The sequence below is a fragment of the Muscardinus avellanarius genome (genome assembly GCF_963383645.1).
Source record: "Muscardinus avellanarius genome assembly, chromosome: 10".
Classification (NCBI taxonomy): domain Eukaryota; kingdom Metazoa; phylum Chordata; class Mammalia; order Rodentia; family Gliridae; genus Muscardinus; species Muscardinus avellanarius.
Genome location: NC_137796.1, coordinates 91,178,794 through 91,194,209, shown reverse-complemented (window position 1 = coordinate 91,194,209; position 15,416 = coordinate 91,178,794). Strand labels below are relative to the sequence as shown.

General features: G+C 49.2%; 1 protein-coding gene across 1 annotated transcript in view; it reads right to left on the bottom strand.

Moving 5' to 3' along the window:
- GTF3C1 (general transcription factor IIIC subunit 1) overlaps window positions 1-15,416 on the bottom strand; it is a gene marked incomplete at both ends in the record, with an annotated part of 65,807 nt that overhangs the window by 33,903 nt on the left and 16,488 nt on the right. Inside the window, 4 exons of the mRNA XM_080703435.1 lie at window positions 1,034-1,236; window positions 1,974-2,274; window positions 3,638-3,753; window positions 5,626-5,787. Of these exons, the coding sequence (XP_080559561.1) occupies window positions 1,034-1,236; window positions 1,974-2,274; window positions 3,638-3,753; window positions 5,626-5,787 (782 nt within the window). The remainder of the gene's footprint in view (window positions 1-1,033; window positions 1,237-1,973; window positions 2,275-3,637; window positions 3,754-5,625; window positions 5,788-15,416) is intronic.

Genomic DNA, 15,416 nt, shown 5'->3' with positions numbered 1-15,416 from the left:
GCTACAGGGAATGACCGATGCACAGGCCCCAGTCCAGAAAAGGAGAAGCCAGCAGGGTGAGGACTCTGCACACAGGATTCTGAGCCACCTGCTGCTGGCTCAGCAGGCAAGTCACTTGATGCCTGGGCGCCTTGCCTTCCTCCTCACAGACCCTGCTGGTGTTTACCTCATGGGGCCGAGAGGCCCAAACCGAGCAGCAGCGACAGCATGGAAGGCCATCCCACCGCCGTGCTATGAGCTGCCTACGTACTGGCAGGACCGGGGCCCCTTTAGGCGACAAAGGATATGCAATAGCAGAAGTGAATTATGTAAGGGGAAGGGCACTCCTTATCGGATGCCTTTGGTCCTTCTAATCACACTGATGAAGTACTAGTTTGACCCTCTTACACCATGACATACAACAGTACTTGGCCAGAATGTGCTAGTGTCACTTTGGTTTTTTATACCTATTTTATGATTACCTTCTTTTCATGGCAAATGATGTTGGCTTTACATCTAAAGCGGGGTTTCTCGAACTTGGCAGTACTGACCTTCTGAGCCGAATGACTCCCTGTTGTACAGTCCAAAGCCAAACCTGTCTCAAAGCAGTGACGAACAGCATCTTGGCCTCTACCTTCTCAACACTCATAGAATCCTCCCCCCGAAGCTGTGATCATCAAAATGATCATCAAAACCATCTTTAGACACTGGCAATGTTCTCTGGGAGTCAATGCTGGCCCGGCGTGATCGAAACTATACACAATTTCTCTCTAAAATAAATTTAAGTGAAAAGACTAAGTTGCTGGAGCTCAAAACCCTGGGGTACAGGCAAGTGCAGGAGACGTCTGTGGAGGGCACCGGCAGTGCAGGGGCATGACAAGGAGCCCTGTGTCACTGCCGGGGAGCACGGCCAGCACAGAGCAGGCCCTCCAAAAGGCACACTGCGAACGCTCACGCTGCTGTTGTCCCTGTGGCTTGTCAGCACCGAATGGAGAAGCTGACACCCACATGCCACAGTTCCCTGGCAGACAACACTGCCCCTGCCATCACCCACCTTGGAGGTGTCAAGCCGGACCTCCTCGATCACCGCCATGTCGCCACTGTTGTTCTCTATGTACTGGGAGCCAAAGGACATGTTGAGGTCTGAGGAGCAGCTGGTGTCCGCGAGGCTGTCCCGGGCCACAGAGCTGCGGCAGGCTCGCTCCTTGGCAGCTCCCAGGGAGGAAGACGGCTGCTTCTTTACCATGCTCCACCCACCTATGAAGAGGGCAGCCAAAGGAATCAAGGGGGAGTACAGGAGGGGATTCTGTGCTCAGCAAACAGACCAGACCCATGCTTAGAACCACTGTAAGACTTGGGTCGTGGACCCAGCAAGCAGCTCAGCCCTCCTCTGTAAGGCTGGAAGACGTGCAGATGTCATCGGCCCCACCCTCCACAACTCCAGTCTTTGTAAAAAGTATTCTATAGTTAGCTGGGTATGGTGGTGCATGTCTATAATTCCAGTACTTGAGAGATTGACACAGGAGGATTGCAGGTTTGAAGCCAGTCTCAGCAATTTAGCAAGGCTCACAGCAACTTAGTGAGAACCTGTTTCAAAATAAAAAAATAAAACAGGGATGGGGTGTAGCTTGGAGGCAGAATGCCCCTGGGTTCAATCCCTAGTACCACCTCTCCCCTACCCAGTGAAAGTATTCTATAATTAAAGTAAAAACTAGAGGGATTCTTGAATTGATTGCTGGAGGAGAGGAGACAGAAGACGCTTACAGAATTTCATCCCTTCAATAGTAAAAAAATAACAAAACATCTATCAAGGAGAACTGCTGTGCAAGCAGCCAGGAGGCTGAGCACATGGCCATCCTCTCTAAGCCTATGACTGCCACGCAAGTGACACCCTCAGGCCCCAAATCAGGACAGCACGAGGATCCTGAAGTGTTCCCTGAGGGCACCCAGCAGGGCCAGGCATGACCCCTCCCGTGCCAGCGAGCACTCCCTACCCTTGCTTGGGGTGGAGTGATGAGGCTGGGCGCCGGGCCCGAAGTCCGCAGAGGCCCTCGAGTGGCCCTGGGCCCCTCTGGCCCTGCGCTTGCTGCTGCGCTCCTCCTCACTGTCTGACTCGGAAAGGAAGGCCTCTTCGGGCAGCAGCGCCTCCTCCGGCATGGAGGCCAGGCTCACGGTGGTCAGGAGCTCGCTCCGGGCCTTCTCCTGGGCGTACTGCCGGCTTAGGTCGCTCTCCTCTGCAAACACGCACGAGACATACTTGGTGGTCCGCTGCCGACCTTCGTCTTCCATGAATCCCTATGGGGGGAACTGGACATGTTTATCATGCTCACAAGAGGGTGTTATGCCCACAGCACTGCAGGGACCCGAACCTTGCTTTCCCAGTTATCTCCCCTGTCTCATCTCTCAGTTCCCCTTCCAGATGCCTGCTGGAGATGGCTTTCTCTCTGAAGCTGTGGGCTCCTCCAAGGCAGGGCCCTAACTTGGTCTTTGGGGTAGCTGCTGTGCCTGGCATAGGACTTGGCTCACAAAAGGTGGTCAGTGAGCTGTGAATGTCTGTTGCACAGAACCCAGAGGCTGGGGTACACGGGAGGGTCAGGGCTGCAGGGCATCCGCTCCATTCAGCCACTGCCCTGGTGACTGCTTGCTCTTTTCATCTCAGGACAGGGGACGGGCTCTTCCCGGGGCCCTTAGTGAGACAGAGGATAACATCTATGTGCCCACCATGTGCCTGAGATGGTGCTTGAATTAAGAAAGGGAGTTGGGCATGGTGGTACATGCCTGTAATCCCAGTGCTTGGAAGGCTGCACAGGAAGATTAGAGCAACGTAAGAGAGACTGTGTTTCAAAATAAAAAATGAAGCCGGGCATGGTGGCGCACGCTTGTAATCCCCACGCTTGGGAGGCAGAGACAGGAGGATTGCGCAGGTTCGAAGCCAGCCGTGCGCTGGCTTAGGAGACCCTGTTTCCAAATAAAAATGTAAAAATAGGTCTGGGAGTGTAGCCTGGAGGTAGAAGGGCTTCCAGGAACCCCAGTGCCACCAAAACAAAAAACGAAAAAAAATAAAATAAAAAATGAAGCCGGGCCTCATGGCACATGCTTGTAATCCCAGTACTTGGGAAGCTGAGACTGGAGGATTGAGGTTCTTGGACAGCCTCAGCTACTACTTAGTGAGGCCCTTTACAACTCAGCGAGACCCTGTTTCTAATAAAGAATAATAGATGGGGCTGGGGGTGTAGCTCGGAGGTAGAATGCCACTGGGTTCAACCTTTTGTATAAAAAGGTGGTGGGCATCAGACATGCAGTTAGCCCGCTTCGGGTCCTCGGGGGCCCAGCAAGCTTCAGAATGAGGGGAGGGCTGGAGGACAGATGCTAGCCACCTCTCGTTGGCTGCCCTACACAGGAGGAGGCTCCAGGTGCAGCTGCTTCGCCTCTGACTTTTCAATGCTGACTACTCCTTCAATTTTTAAAAAAGTAGAAACAAACAGAAGCCACTGTGAGGGGAAACACAGCGAGCCTGTGGGCTGCAAGCGGCCACAGGGCCTGGCCTCTGGACACAGTGGCAGGTGGCCTGCCTCTCTGACCTTCTGAGGCCTGGCTTCGCTGTCACACTGCATGCATGTCCAAAGACAGGGAACTGGGAGCCGTCTCTTCACATTACCTTGACAACCTTGAACCTCTGCAGCAGGCGGCACAGCATCCTTGCTTCCAGCTTCCCCACGTTCATAGCTACCCGGATCTCAGCTTGGGAAATGCCCTTTGTGCCTCTGCGCTCAACTGTGAGGAAGAACACGCGTGAGCCAGTCTCCGCAAAGGGACAGTCTGACAGGCCACTCCCCACCTCCCTTTCTAAGCAGACATGTCATTGCAGACAAGTCAACAGAGGGAATGAAATAACAGCCGTTGTTCTCCTTTCCTTCCCAAGAACGCTCCCCTCCCAAACGCTGAATAGTACTACAGACACTGATCAAAACAGTAACAGCTCTTTTCTTTTTTTCCAGTGCTTGTTATCGGATTCCTTCACGTTAAAACCCTGAAGGTAACGTGATCAATGCTGATCTAGAAAGGTCCAGGAGCATCGTTTTTGCTCAGCAGCAGGATACTGGCCCTTTCACAGTAAACTTTTCAGGATAACAAGCGCATTGTTCTACTGTAACATGTGTATGAGTGTCAGAATAAAAAGGGCCACCTGAGATAGCCTCCGACGCTGAACCGGCAACCTGCTGCAAGCAGACAAAGGGTTAAGGGTGGCGTTCCCAAACAAATGGGTTCTCAGGACCCATTCTGAGATGTTAGGAGAACTGCTGGCTTCTGCCTGCCACCCAGTCACCTTCTGCTCTGTCCTCCTCCCCATAGGGACCAGAGGCGCATGGACACTGCTGTACTACATAGGTGGGGGGGGCAGAAGAGAAGGGTGAGGAATTGGGGAGAGGTCTCTTGCCCACTTCATCACTGTAATTTCCAGCTGTGGTGATTCCAAACTTAGAAGGCAACAGTGGTTTCTACACCTTCGAATGATAATGCTAATAGTGCTGTGGTTTGAATTCAGCTTGTCCCCATTAACACTCACACTGAGGCTCAGCTCCTCCACGTTGTGGAGTTGGGGGCTGGTGGGAGGTGCCTGGGTCTGGGGATGGCTCACTACATAGGTCCGGCTACTTTCCGCTGAGCGGGCTGTTCTCAAAGCAAGGCCACCCTTCGTGCCGTCATTCCTCCTGCCTGCTTGCCCTCCCACTTCTGTTTCACATGTGAAGCAGCACAAGGCCTCCAACAGAAGCTGGGCAGATTGCAGCACCCAATGCCTAGAACTATAATTCCAAATAAACTCTTTGCTTTAGAATGCCCCAGTCTCAGGCGCTTTGCTATAGCACCAGAAAACAAACAAAGGCAAATGGTTAATTTATTTTAGTATTTTCTATGTAGCAGGTATTGTTCTAGATATTTTAATCTTTCGTCATTTATCCTCACGATGTGCTGGTGCAGGTGTTACCCCTCTGACAGTTAATTTTAAGTGTCCACTTGCCTGGGTTAAGGGACACCTAGATAACCAGTAGTAAAGCATTATTTCTAGATATGTCTGTGAGTATATGTCTGGCCTGTGGGTCGGTGGGTTGCATGGAGATCTGCTCTTAATGTGGGTGGGTACTATCTAATCAGCTGGAGGCCCAGAGAGAACAAAAAGGCATAGGAAAGGTGAATTCACTCTCTCCTGGAGCTTGGATACCCTTCTCCTGCTTTTAGACATCAGAAACTTTACTCTCTCAGACCTTGGGTCTGCAAACATGCAGCTGGGGCTCCAGCCTGTGCAGGTCTATGGTGGGACATCTCAGCTTCCTCATCATGTGAGCCAGTTCTCCTAGTAAGTCCCCGCCAGTCTGGCTCTCTACGTAGCCTACTGGTCCCATCTCTCTGGGGAAGCCTAATACACCTACTTTCTGAGCGGAGGCTCAGAGACCTATCTAATGCCATGCTGCAAAGTGACAACAAGGCTTCAAACTCGAATCTGACTGCAAAACCTAAGTCCTTCAAGGGAACTGGGCATTTCCCCTGGTGTTAAATGCTCAGAAGAGCCTGTTTTCCTGTGTGGGTGAGACCTTTCTACTCAGACACTCAGGAACGGTGCCTGAGCTGAGTGGACATGGGACTCACTGAGCTCGTAGGTCTGCGTGAGCATGTCTCGCTCAAACACGATGTCCACTGGAGGCACTCTCTTGGAGATGGCCTCCTCGTCCTCATCCTCGTCATGGTCGTCTTCAACCTTCCGCTTGAACTCCTTCAGCAGCCTGAGGCACCGCACCATCACGTCGGTCCCTGGGACATGAGCACAGGTTTTCCGGCAGTGAGCAGCAGTGCCTGCGGTGTCACTGCAGACTCCTGCAGACGCGGACCCCAGGGAAGGCCGCCCCAATAGCGCTTAGGGGATGTTTAAATCTGCACAGGACCTGGAAATCAACTCTATTAAACTACTTGTTAAGAATAAAATTAGTCAACAAAGATATGCAAACGACAGGACCACGAGGTGCCCGTCGGTCCTGCTAGAGACAGCAGCCAGCTGTCCTGCTGGCTCCAGGACAGGTCACGTGCCTGTGCCTTCACCCTCTCTTCCCAGCACCCTTGACCGGCCTGCAGGCAGGAGGCAGTATATGTTGAAAGAATGAAAACCAGCCTTTTCTTCTTAAGCCAGTGGAGAGGGGCAGTTCCACGCCCCTCTAGCCTAGCACCTAGCACGGAGAGGAGGCATCGCAAACACCAGTGGATTAAGAGAGGCTCTTGTAATCTGAGATAACCCCACAGGCGGCTGCTGCTCATGGTGACCTGGCTCCTAGACACTCCCGGGAACTTGCCCTGCTTTGCTTGTGAACACCAGGCTGGACAGGGAGGGCTGGGGTAGAGGCCTGAGGTCCAGGAGCTGTCCCCCAGTCCCTGCAATCATGCTGGGTGGGCATGAGCAGCCCTAGGACTGAGGAGGAGAGGCGACCAGAGAAGTGGTGGGGGCAGGCTGGTTTTGTTCAAGCGGGTCCCATGTCGGCCCCGGGCCAGGCTGTGGCATCTGCAGAGGGGCTGGAGATACTCACTTGATGGCTGCAGGGGAGGTTTGGGGCAGGGGTGTGCGACTCTGCCTGTTCCCCGAGCTCAGCCGGCTTACCACCACGTATCTCAGCCATCCTGACTTTATTTATACTCTATCCTCTGGACCAGTAGTCCTCATTTATTTACCCAAACTGTGTCTGTCTCTGTTCTTTCTCAACATCTGGCTCATGGAAACATTTCTCTTTTTCCATGCAGGTCACCCACATCTTCACCTTGGAAAACCTTGCACTAGAGAGGCAATGCAGCCCAGTGGTCAGGAACCCAGACTTTCCTATTCTAGAGCCGGAATCGCCCTGCCTCTGCCTGGCTGAGCCTCGGGACCAAACGACCTTCCTCAGCCTTGACTGCCTGGTCTGCAAACCAGGGCTAGTGACAGCGTTTAGCCCCAAGGAACTGAGGGGAAATAAGGCAGATAGCGGACAGACAGCACAGTCTGTGTTTTAGTATTCCAAGGAAGCCTTGGAATGAGTCTCACCGGCCCTTTATACCTCTCTCAGGGTTCCAGAGTTTTACCAACCACAAAATTTTAATTTTTAGGGGTTGGGAATATAGTTTGGTGATAGAACGCTTGCCTAGCATGCATGAGACCTTGAGTTCCAACCCCAAGACCACACACACACACACACACAAAAAAAAAAAAAACCTGAAACTTTGATAATTAAAACACTTTAGCTCCTACTTGCCTTTCTCTCTCTCTGTCTCTTTTTCTCTTTTTGTGGTACTGGGGATGAAACCCATGGGCATTCTACTTCCAAGCTATACCCCAGCCCTATTTTTTATTATTTATATTTTGAAACAGAATCTCACTGAATTGCAAAGGGCCTCACTAAGTAGCTGAGGCTGTCCTCAAACTGCGATCCTCCTGTCTCAGCCTCCCAAATGCTGGTATTACAAGCGAGCGCCACCCCACCCAGCTCGTACTTGCCTTAATGAAGTCTGTTCCAGGTTACAAGTCCGCTAAAGCCAAATGCTGAGTGAGACGCTAGGGTGAGGAGCCACCTACCCTCCACCAGAGTGCTGGCTCCAGGCCAGCAATTGGCCCCGGAGGACCTGGGCACTGCTGATGGCAGCCACTGGTCCCTGCCTGCAGGGCTCTCTTTCCAAGAACAAAAGGCCAGAGGACCACACACGCCCAAGGATTCTTTTAAAGCTAAGGCGTGCTGAGGTCAGCAGTTCACTACAAAGGAACCACGCAGATTTTCACCATCAAAGAGCCAGGGCGGCTGAGTCTAGACCCTGAGGAAAGCAAGGAGGTGGGCGACTCCGTCCTGCATATCTGCAGTGACAGGCAGTTGCTTTCAGAAGCTTTCTCCCCTCTCATCTCGTGGCCCTACCAGTTACTATTGCCTTTTTAAGAAAAAGGAAACCGAGGCTCACCTGGGTTGGGTGATTTAGCTGATGTCTTTTACACTAGGGTGCTTGGCAAGGCTAGAATTTCAAATTTCTGTCGGAAGCACAATTTATTGGAAAGGGAAGCCCTGAGTGGCTGCGAAGAGGAAATGACAGCCTGTGTTTCTCACATTCCCAAGAAAGAAGTCGCATCTGGCTGCCTAGCAAAGTGTGCTATCAACTGTGATTAACCCAGGAGGGAACAAGAGCGAGACGATGAGCAGGCGCCACGGCAGGCTCCCTCTTTCAGGGGCACAAGCAAGGGGAGGGTGCTAGCCGGGCGTGGTGGCGCACACCTGTAATCTCATACTGGAGAGGCTGAGACTGAGGAGCGTGGTGGACTGCGGAAGGTCTGAGTACATGCAAAGACGTTTTGTAGGCAGGATGTTTGGGACTAACTCAAAGTTCATTCTGCAACAGACACAGAGAAGATGGTTTGGAAGAAAGTAGCCTGCAAAGGAGTCCAGATCTGCAAACGCTGGAGCCCTAAGAGCTGTCCTGGGTGGCTCTGCCTTTGGCCCCAGGCATTCACCTACCAACTTTCCTTTCCTCATGAGCCCGCCCAGTCTCCTGGGAAGCAGCAGAGGGGGCTGAGTGCTACACGGGCTCAACTGCAGTTTCTAGGTTCAAATCCCTGCCCCAGTACCAACCCACTCTGTGACCTTAAGCGAGCAATTTCTGCCTCCATTTTCTTGGTAGAGAAATAAAGAAAAAGAACACAGACAGGATAGAGTGGCTAGAAGAATTACAGTGAGGGAAAAGACCCGCGGCCCAGCACCCAGAGTTACCTTGATGTGTTTTTCTACCTCCCCACTCTCTCAAGACTGATCACAAAGTGGGATGACAACAGGTGTGTGTGTGTGTGTGTGTGTGTGTGTGTGTGTGTGTGTGCGCGTGCGTGCGTGGGTGACTGGGGATTAAACCCAGGGACATTCTGCCTCTATATTCTATCCCTATATTCACAGCCTTATTTTATTTTGAAACAGGATCTCAAGAAGTTGCAGAAGCTGGCTGTGAAGCAATCCTTCTGTCTCAACTTCTGAAGTAACAGGATTACAAGGATGTGCTATCACGCCTGCAGCTCCCTCTTTGTAAGGCCCTTAGACAAGCCCATGGACTCTAAGGTTTTTCTTACTAACTGCACAAGTATTGACAATAATACATGTGAGGACTTACCAAAGTTTAGGAAATTGTATAAATATTCCTGGTCTAGAGTTTCCGAATCTTTGTTAAATACCCAGTGCAAATGTCACCTCCTCAAATGCCTCGGCTGAGTCAGTAAATGACAAAGTTAGGCCTCCCAAATTAAAAGTGGGACTGAGAGATGGGAAGGGCCAGGTGCAAAGTGTGTGGCGCTAAACACTAAGACCACAGCGAGCTGAGGGTCCTGAGTCGGGTCTCAAGAGGGCAGTGTCACCTCCCGAGATACAGCCAGTCGCTTCCCTGGCTCCACCCATGCCCTGCGGACCCTGCACAGGGCTGGTCAAACTGCCACTGCCATCGACATGCGAGCGGGCTTTGTAAAGCACAGCTCAGATGGACAGACAGGTCTCCTGCTGCGGGAGGTCGATGGCCCCCACTGTGCAGGGCTGGGCATACTCTCCTCCCACAGGGGGCCCCAGAAGAGGAAAAGGGATTCTTGCAAAGGCTTTTCCCCAGGGCCTGAGCCCCCTTGGAGAGCCGCCACTGTCGCGGCAGGAGACGCTCAGGACCAGTCATTTATACCCTTGTATTCTGTCCCTCTTGTAAGTTTTTGATTTTAAGTTTTTTGCCATATTAAAATGCTCTTGTTCCTTTAATCTTTAGTATTGATAGTAATTGTGTTTCGTTTCTTTAGCTAGTATCCTTTAATCACTTTTATAGAAATCTTGCTTTAAAAAAAAACTGTTCTAATCATTTGTCCCCCACACCATCAGTTTTCCAAGCTTTTAAACTTTCTGACAAACTTTTCCTAATCTTTCTATGTTTATATTCACTCTTTATCCTTTCTGTTTTTCTGGTCTTCATTCTTTTTATATCCAGCTTTTTGGTTTTGAAGCTTTTAAGCCTTTATATTTATTTTATTGCATTTTAGTCATTTTAAATATGGCTCATCTTTCTTATGTTGCATACTTTAATCCTACTATAACTTTTTAAGTGGCCCATTTTGCCATCTTAATGATTGTAATTTAGTTTTGCTGTATCTCTTATGTTTCTTGGTTTATTTTTTATTTAAATTTTTAACACTATACTGAGATTTAACTCACATCATACAATTCACCCACTTAGTATATACAAGTCAGTGGTTTTAAATATATTCAGTCTGTGCACCCAGCCCATTTCAGGACATGCTTGTCCCCTCCATCCCTTTAGCCCTTTATTCTCTTCCTCCCTTCTACCCTAAGAACTAACTTGCTTTTGGATTTCCCTAACTTAGACTTTACTGTAAATGGAGTCATAGAGTAATGGGCGTCTGTGACTGGCCACTCTTCTCCACTGAACAGGCTCGGCACACCTGTTGAAAATCAGTGGACTACAGCCGGGCGTGGTGGCGCACGCTTGTAATCCCTGCGCTTGGGAGGCTGAGACAGGAGGATCGCACAGGCTCGAAGCCAGCCTCAGCTCCTTAGTGAGGCGCTCAGCAACTTAGTGAGACCCTGTTTCAAAATAAATTATAAAACAGGGCTGGGGGAGTAGCCTGGAGGTAAAAAGCCTCTGGGTTCCATCCCCAGTACAGAAAAAAAAAAAAAAAAAAAAAAGAAAGAAAGAAAATCAGTGGACTACAGATACCTGATTACAGTTCTGGTTTCTCAATTCTATTTCATTGATCTATATCTGTCCTTGAGCCAATATCACACTTGATTAAAAGGAAGAGTTCTCCTACTTGACACTTCTTTTTCAGGACTGTTTTTGCTTTCTGGGTCCCTTGCAATTCCTGGTAAATTTTAGTGATCAGCCCATCAATTTCCCAGTCAGCTGGGAATCAGATATGAATCATGTTAAATCCGATTAATTTGGAAAGTATTATCATCTTAATCATGTTAAGTCGTTTTAGTCAATGAACATGAATGTCTTTCCATTTATTTAGACCTTAAATTTCTCTTGGCAACGCTTTGTAATTTTAGAGGATACGTTTTGCATTTCTTTTGTTAAAAAGTTTTGTGAAGTCAGGCATGGTGGCCCACGCTTATAATCCCCACACTTGGGAGGCAAGACGGAGGATCATGTAGGTTCGAAGCCAGCCTCGCTAGCTTAAGAGAGCCTGTTTCCAAATAAAAATATAAAATAGGTCTGGGAGTGTAGCCCGGAGGTAGAAGGGTTTCCAGGAACCCCGGTACCACCAAAAAAACAAAAACAAAACAAAAAAGTTTTGTGAACAAATTTTTTTCTCATTTGATTTTCAAATTGTTCATTACAAGTATATGGAGATACCATGTATTTTTATATATTGATCTCATATCTTGAAATCTTGCTGAACTTATTTTTTTTTGGTATTGAAGATTGAACAAAGGGGCATATTACCTCATATTACCCCAGCCCTTTAAATTTTTTTTTTTTTTTTTTGGGTGGTACTGGGGTTCCTGGAAGCCCTTCTACCTCCGGGCTCCACTCCCCAGACCTATTTTATATTTTTGAAACAGGGTCTCTTACACTAGCGCAGCTGGCTTCGAACCTGCGCGATCCTCCTGTTTCCGCCTCCCAAGTGCAGGGATTACAAGCGTGCGCCACCACGCCCGGCACCCTTTAAATTTTGAAACAGACTTTCACTAAATTGCTGGAGATGCAACTTAGCACAAACCTGCAATACTCCTGTCTCAGTCTCCCGAGGCCTGGGATTACAGACATGCACCACTGTGCCCAGCTCTGAATGGCTTTTTTTTTTTTGTGTGTGTGTGTGTGTGTGTGTGTGTGTGTGTGTGTGTGTGTATGGTACTGGGGTTCCGGGAAGCCCTTCTATCTCCAGGCTACACTCTCAGACCGATTTTATACTTTTTTTTTTTTTGGTGGTACTGGGGTTCCTGGAAGCCCTTCTACCTCCGGGCTATACTCCCAGACCTATTTTTACATTTTTATTTGGAAACAGGGTCTCTTAAGCCAGCGCGCGCGGCTGGCTTCGAACCTGCGTGATCCTCCTGTCTCTGCCTCCCAAGCGCGGGGATTACAAGCGTGCGCCACCACACCCGGCCTACTTTTTTTTTTTTTAAATTTGGAAACAGGGTCTCTTAAGCCAGCGCAGTTGGTTCGAACCTGAGCGATCCTCCTGTCTCCGCCTCCCAAGCCCGGGGATTACAAGCGTGGCCACCATGCCTGGCTGAACTGGTTAATTTTTAAGAGCCACAGAGGCAACAGCTGTAGGGAGTCCACATTTTAAATAGGGGAGTACAAGAGTTTCTCCCCTCCCACCCCCTTCAGTGCTGAGCTCATCTGGATACTGAACCTGAAAAACCCACTCAAAAGACCAGCTCAGCCATTAGCCTGGCACACATCTCTGTTAGCTGCTTCCAACTGTGATAGTGGTGGGAGGGACTGGCCAAGTTATTTCCATTTCTCTTCCTCCTTTTTCTTAGCACAATTTAATAAACACAGGACGACTGGTAAACACTTGAAGAAAATAATTTGCAAAACAGAGCTGCTCAGGATGACTGTTTTCATTACGAAGGTTATTTTGCTTTTTGTAAAACAGATCACTGAGCCTGAGGTGCAGTGAAATATACATGTGAAATATGCTAAATGCAAACTCTGTTTAAGGACATACCCAGGCACACCTGTACATTAACATGAAGTAATACGTCATCTTTATTTATTACTTAAGTCCTCTCTATTCCATAAAGCCTTAGAGGGAAGATTTTATGTTAACTTTGCAAATACAACCAACAAAGCTCAAGGCAAAAACCCCTGAAAACTGTGCATTCATTCCTTGTCTTGCACACAAGGAAAGTAACTGAAGTGATAATTCAATTAAAATTGCTAAACATTTACTTAGTGCCCACTCTGTTCCAAGCAGACTCTGCAGACATATAAAGTATGCAGGGGGCGTGGCCACCACACTCCAGGAGCTCAAGGCCCTAGTCACAACAGCTAAAAACCGAGACACGTGTGTCAGGGGAAGGGAGGGAGGGCTGGCAATGAGCTCGGGTTCTAAGCCAGAGCAGCAGAAAGATGGGTGAGAGACAAGCCTCTTGTGATCAACGGGCTTGGGGCGTGCACATCTGTGAGGGTGTGAGTTTGTGATGACCTAAAGCCTCCGGCTGTCATCATCCTGACACCTGCCTCGTGACCTGCACAAGGAGCCAAAGCTGCCACTGTTTGCGCCGAGTCGTGCTGACCCTTCTTCCAGGAATTCCTTAAGGGAGCAGACTTCTGACTCACTGAGGACCCTGTGCATGAATACACCTGCAAGGGACAGGCAGATGACAGGGCAGAGTGAAGCAGGCTGGTGTCCTTGGTGAGTGGCGACATTAGTGCCTGGCCCATTGGAAAAATACAGGTCAGTACTGCCTAATTAACGTTTACACAGAAATTGAAAGTCAGACTTCTTAGATTAAAAACTCTTAATTGCTGGGCGTGGTGGTGCACCCTTGTAATCCCAGTGCTTGAGAGGCTGAGACAGGAGGATCGCACAGGTTCGAAGCCAGCCTTAGCAGCTTAGTGAGGCTCTCAAAAACTTAGTGAGACCCTGTTTCCAAATAAAATATAGGTCTGGGAGTATAGCCCAGAGGTAGAAAATACCCTGGGTTCCACCCCCCAACACCATTAAAAAAAAAAAAACCTAATTTTTTTTTTTTTTGGTGGTACTGGGGATGGAACCCTTCTACCTCCGGGCTACACTCCCAGACCTATTTTATATTTTATTTGGAAACAGGGTTTCTTAAGCTAGCGAGGCTGGCTTCGAACCTGCACGATCCTCCTGTCTCTGCCTCCCAAGTGCAGGGATTACAAGCATGTGCCACCACGCCTGGCAAAAAATCCTAATTTTTAAATGCTAGCAACTAACTCAGTGAAAACACACACTCTGTGAGCCAAATAAAACGCACGGCTAGATGTAGCCTAAATGCCATGTGTGTGAACACTGCTGCCTGTAAGCCTCACGACACCCTGGAAAGTGGGTACTGTCACCCCTGGATGACTCCAGTGAGAAGCGAGGTGAACAGGGTCAGGTGGCCACCAGGAAGACAGAACAGGAATCCAAACCCAGGGTCTGACCACAAAAGTGCCTTTGGCAGTGGTTAGTTTCAAGAGATTCATTTGAATTTCCAGGGCCTTCTGCCCTGAGCAAAGCCTTTTCTAAGGTTACCTGCCCAGCATAAAAAGGTTCTTGAAGGAACTAAGGCTCCTCCTTAGTTGTTCTTTACAGTTACTTAAGTCTGTTTGTTTCTTGGTGCCTTTCTTCCAACAGGTCAGGAAATACAAACTATTAGTACATCCACAAGATACGGGCATTTTCAGTCTTCAGACCAGCAGTCTTCCAGGTCAAACACTGAGCAGCCCCGTCAGTTCATCTCCCCAGACGCCTCTCAGTTCCCTGGTCCCGACTCCCTTCCATGGGGCCCAGCGCCCTCTCACTTCCTCCTCCTTGCCTGAGGCCAGCCACTCTTTCAACCAATCCCACATTTCCTCGACACTGAAGAACACCTTAGGAACTAGACTCAAAGATGAGGCTCCGCTCTATCATTTCTGGTAAGCTTCCCTTCTCTGGTCCTCTGCCCTTGCTCTCCTGTGAGCGCATGTCCTCATTCTTTCTCTCTCTTTGTGCTATGGCTTAGAAAAAAGTCCTCAAAGGCCCATGTATTAAAGGATGAGAGCCAGGTGTAGTGGTGCATGCCTGAAATCCAAGTTACTTGGGAGGCTGCGACAGAGGGATTGCCCAGTTTGAGGCTAGCCTGGGCAAGTGAGGCTATCTCATAAAAGAAACCAAGTAAATACTGGGGATGTAGCTCAGTGGCAGAACTTCCCTGAGCTCATCTCAGTACTGAAAGATAAATAAATAAAAATATAAAGAGGAAAAACTTTTAAAGGGCTTGGTAGCTGGGTGTGGTGGCACAGGCTTATAATTCTAGTATTAGGGATGCTGAGATAGAAGAGTCCCAGGTTCAAAGCCAGCCTCAACAATTTAGTAAGGCTTTCTTCAACTTAGTGAGACCCTGTTTCAAAAAAAGAAATGAAATCGGGATGGGGGTTTAACTCAGAGGTAGAATGCCTCTGGGTTTAATCCCCAGTACCACAGGGAAAAAAAAAAAAGGTGAGGGGGCTTGGTGTGGTGTTATTACCACTATCAATAACACCACTATCCTGCGGTGTTATTGGGAGGTGATGAAATCTATAAGGGGCGGGGCCTAATGGGAGAAAGTGAGGTCACTGAAGGCGTGTCCTTTTAGGGCACATCAGTTTCCCACCCCTTCTTTTGTCCTGCTTCCTGGGAGCAGCTTCCTCTACAACCTGCTCCTGCCAGAATTTTAATATTGTGGTGCCTCACCACAATA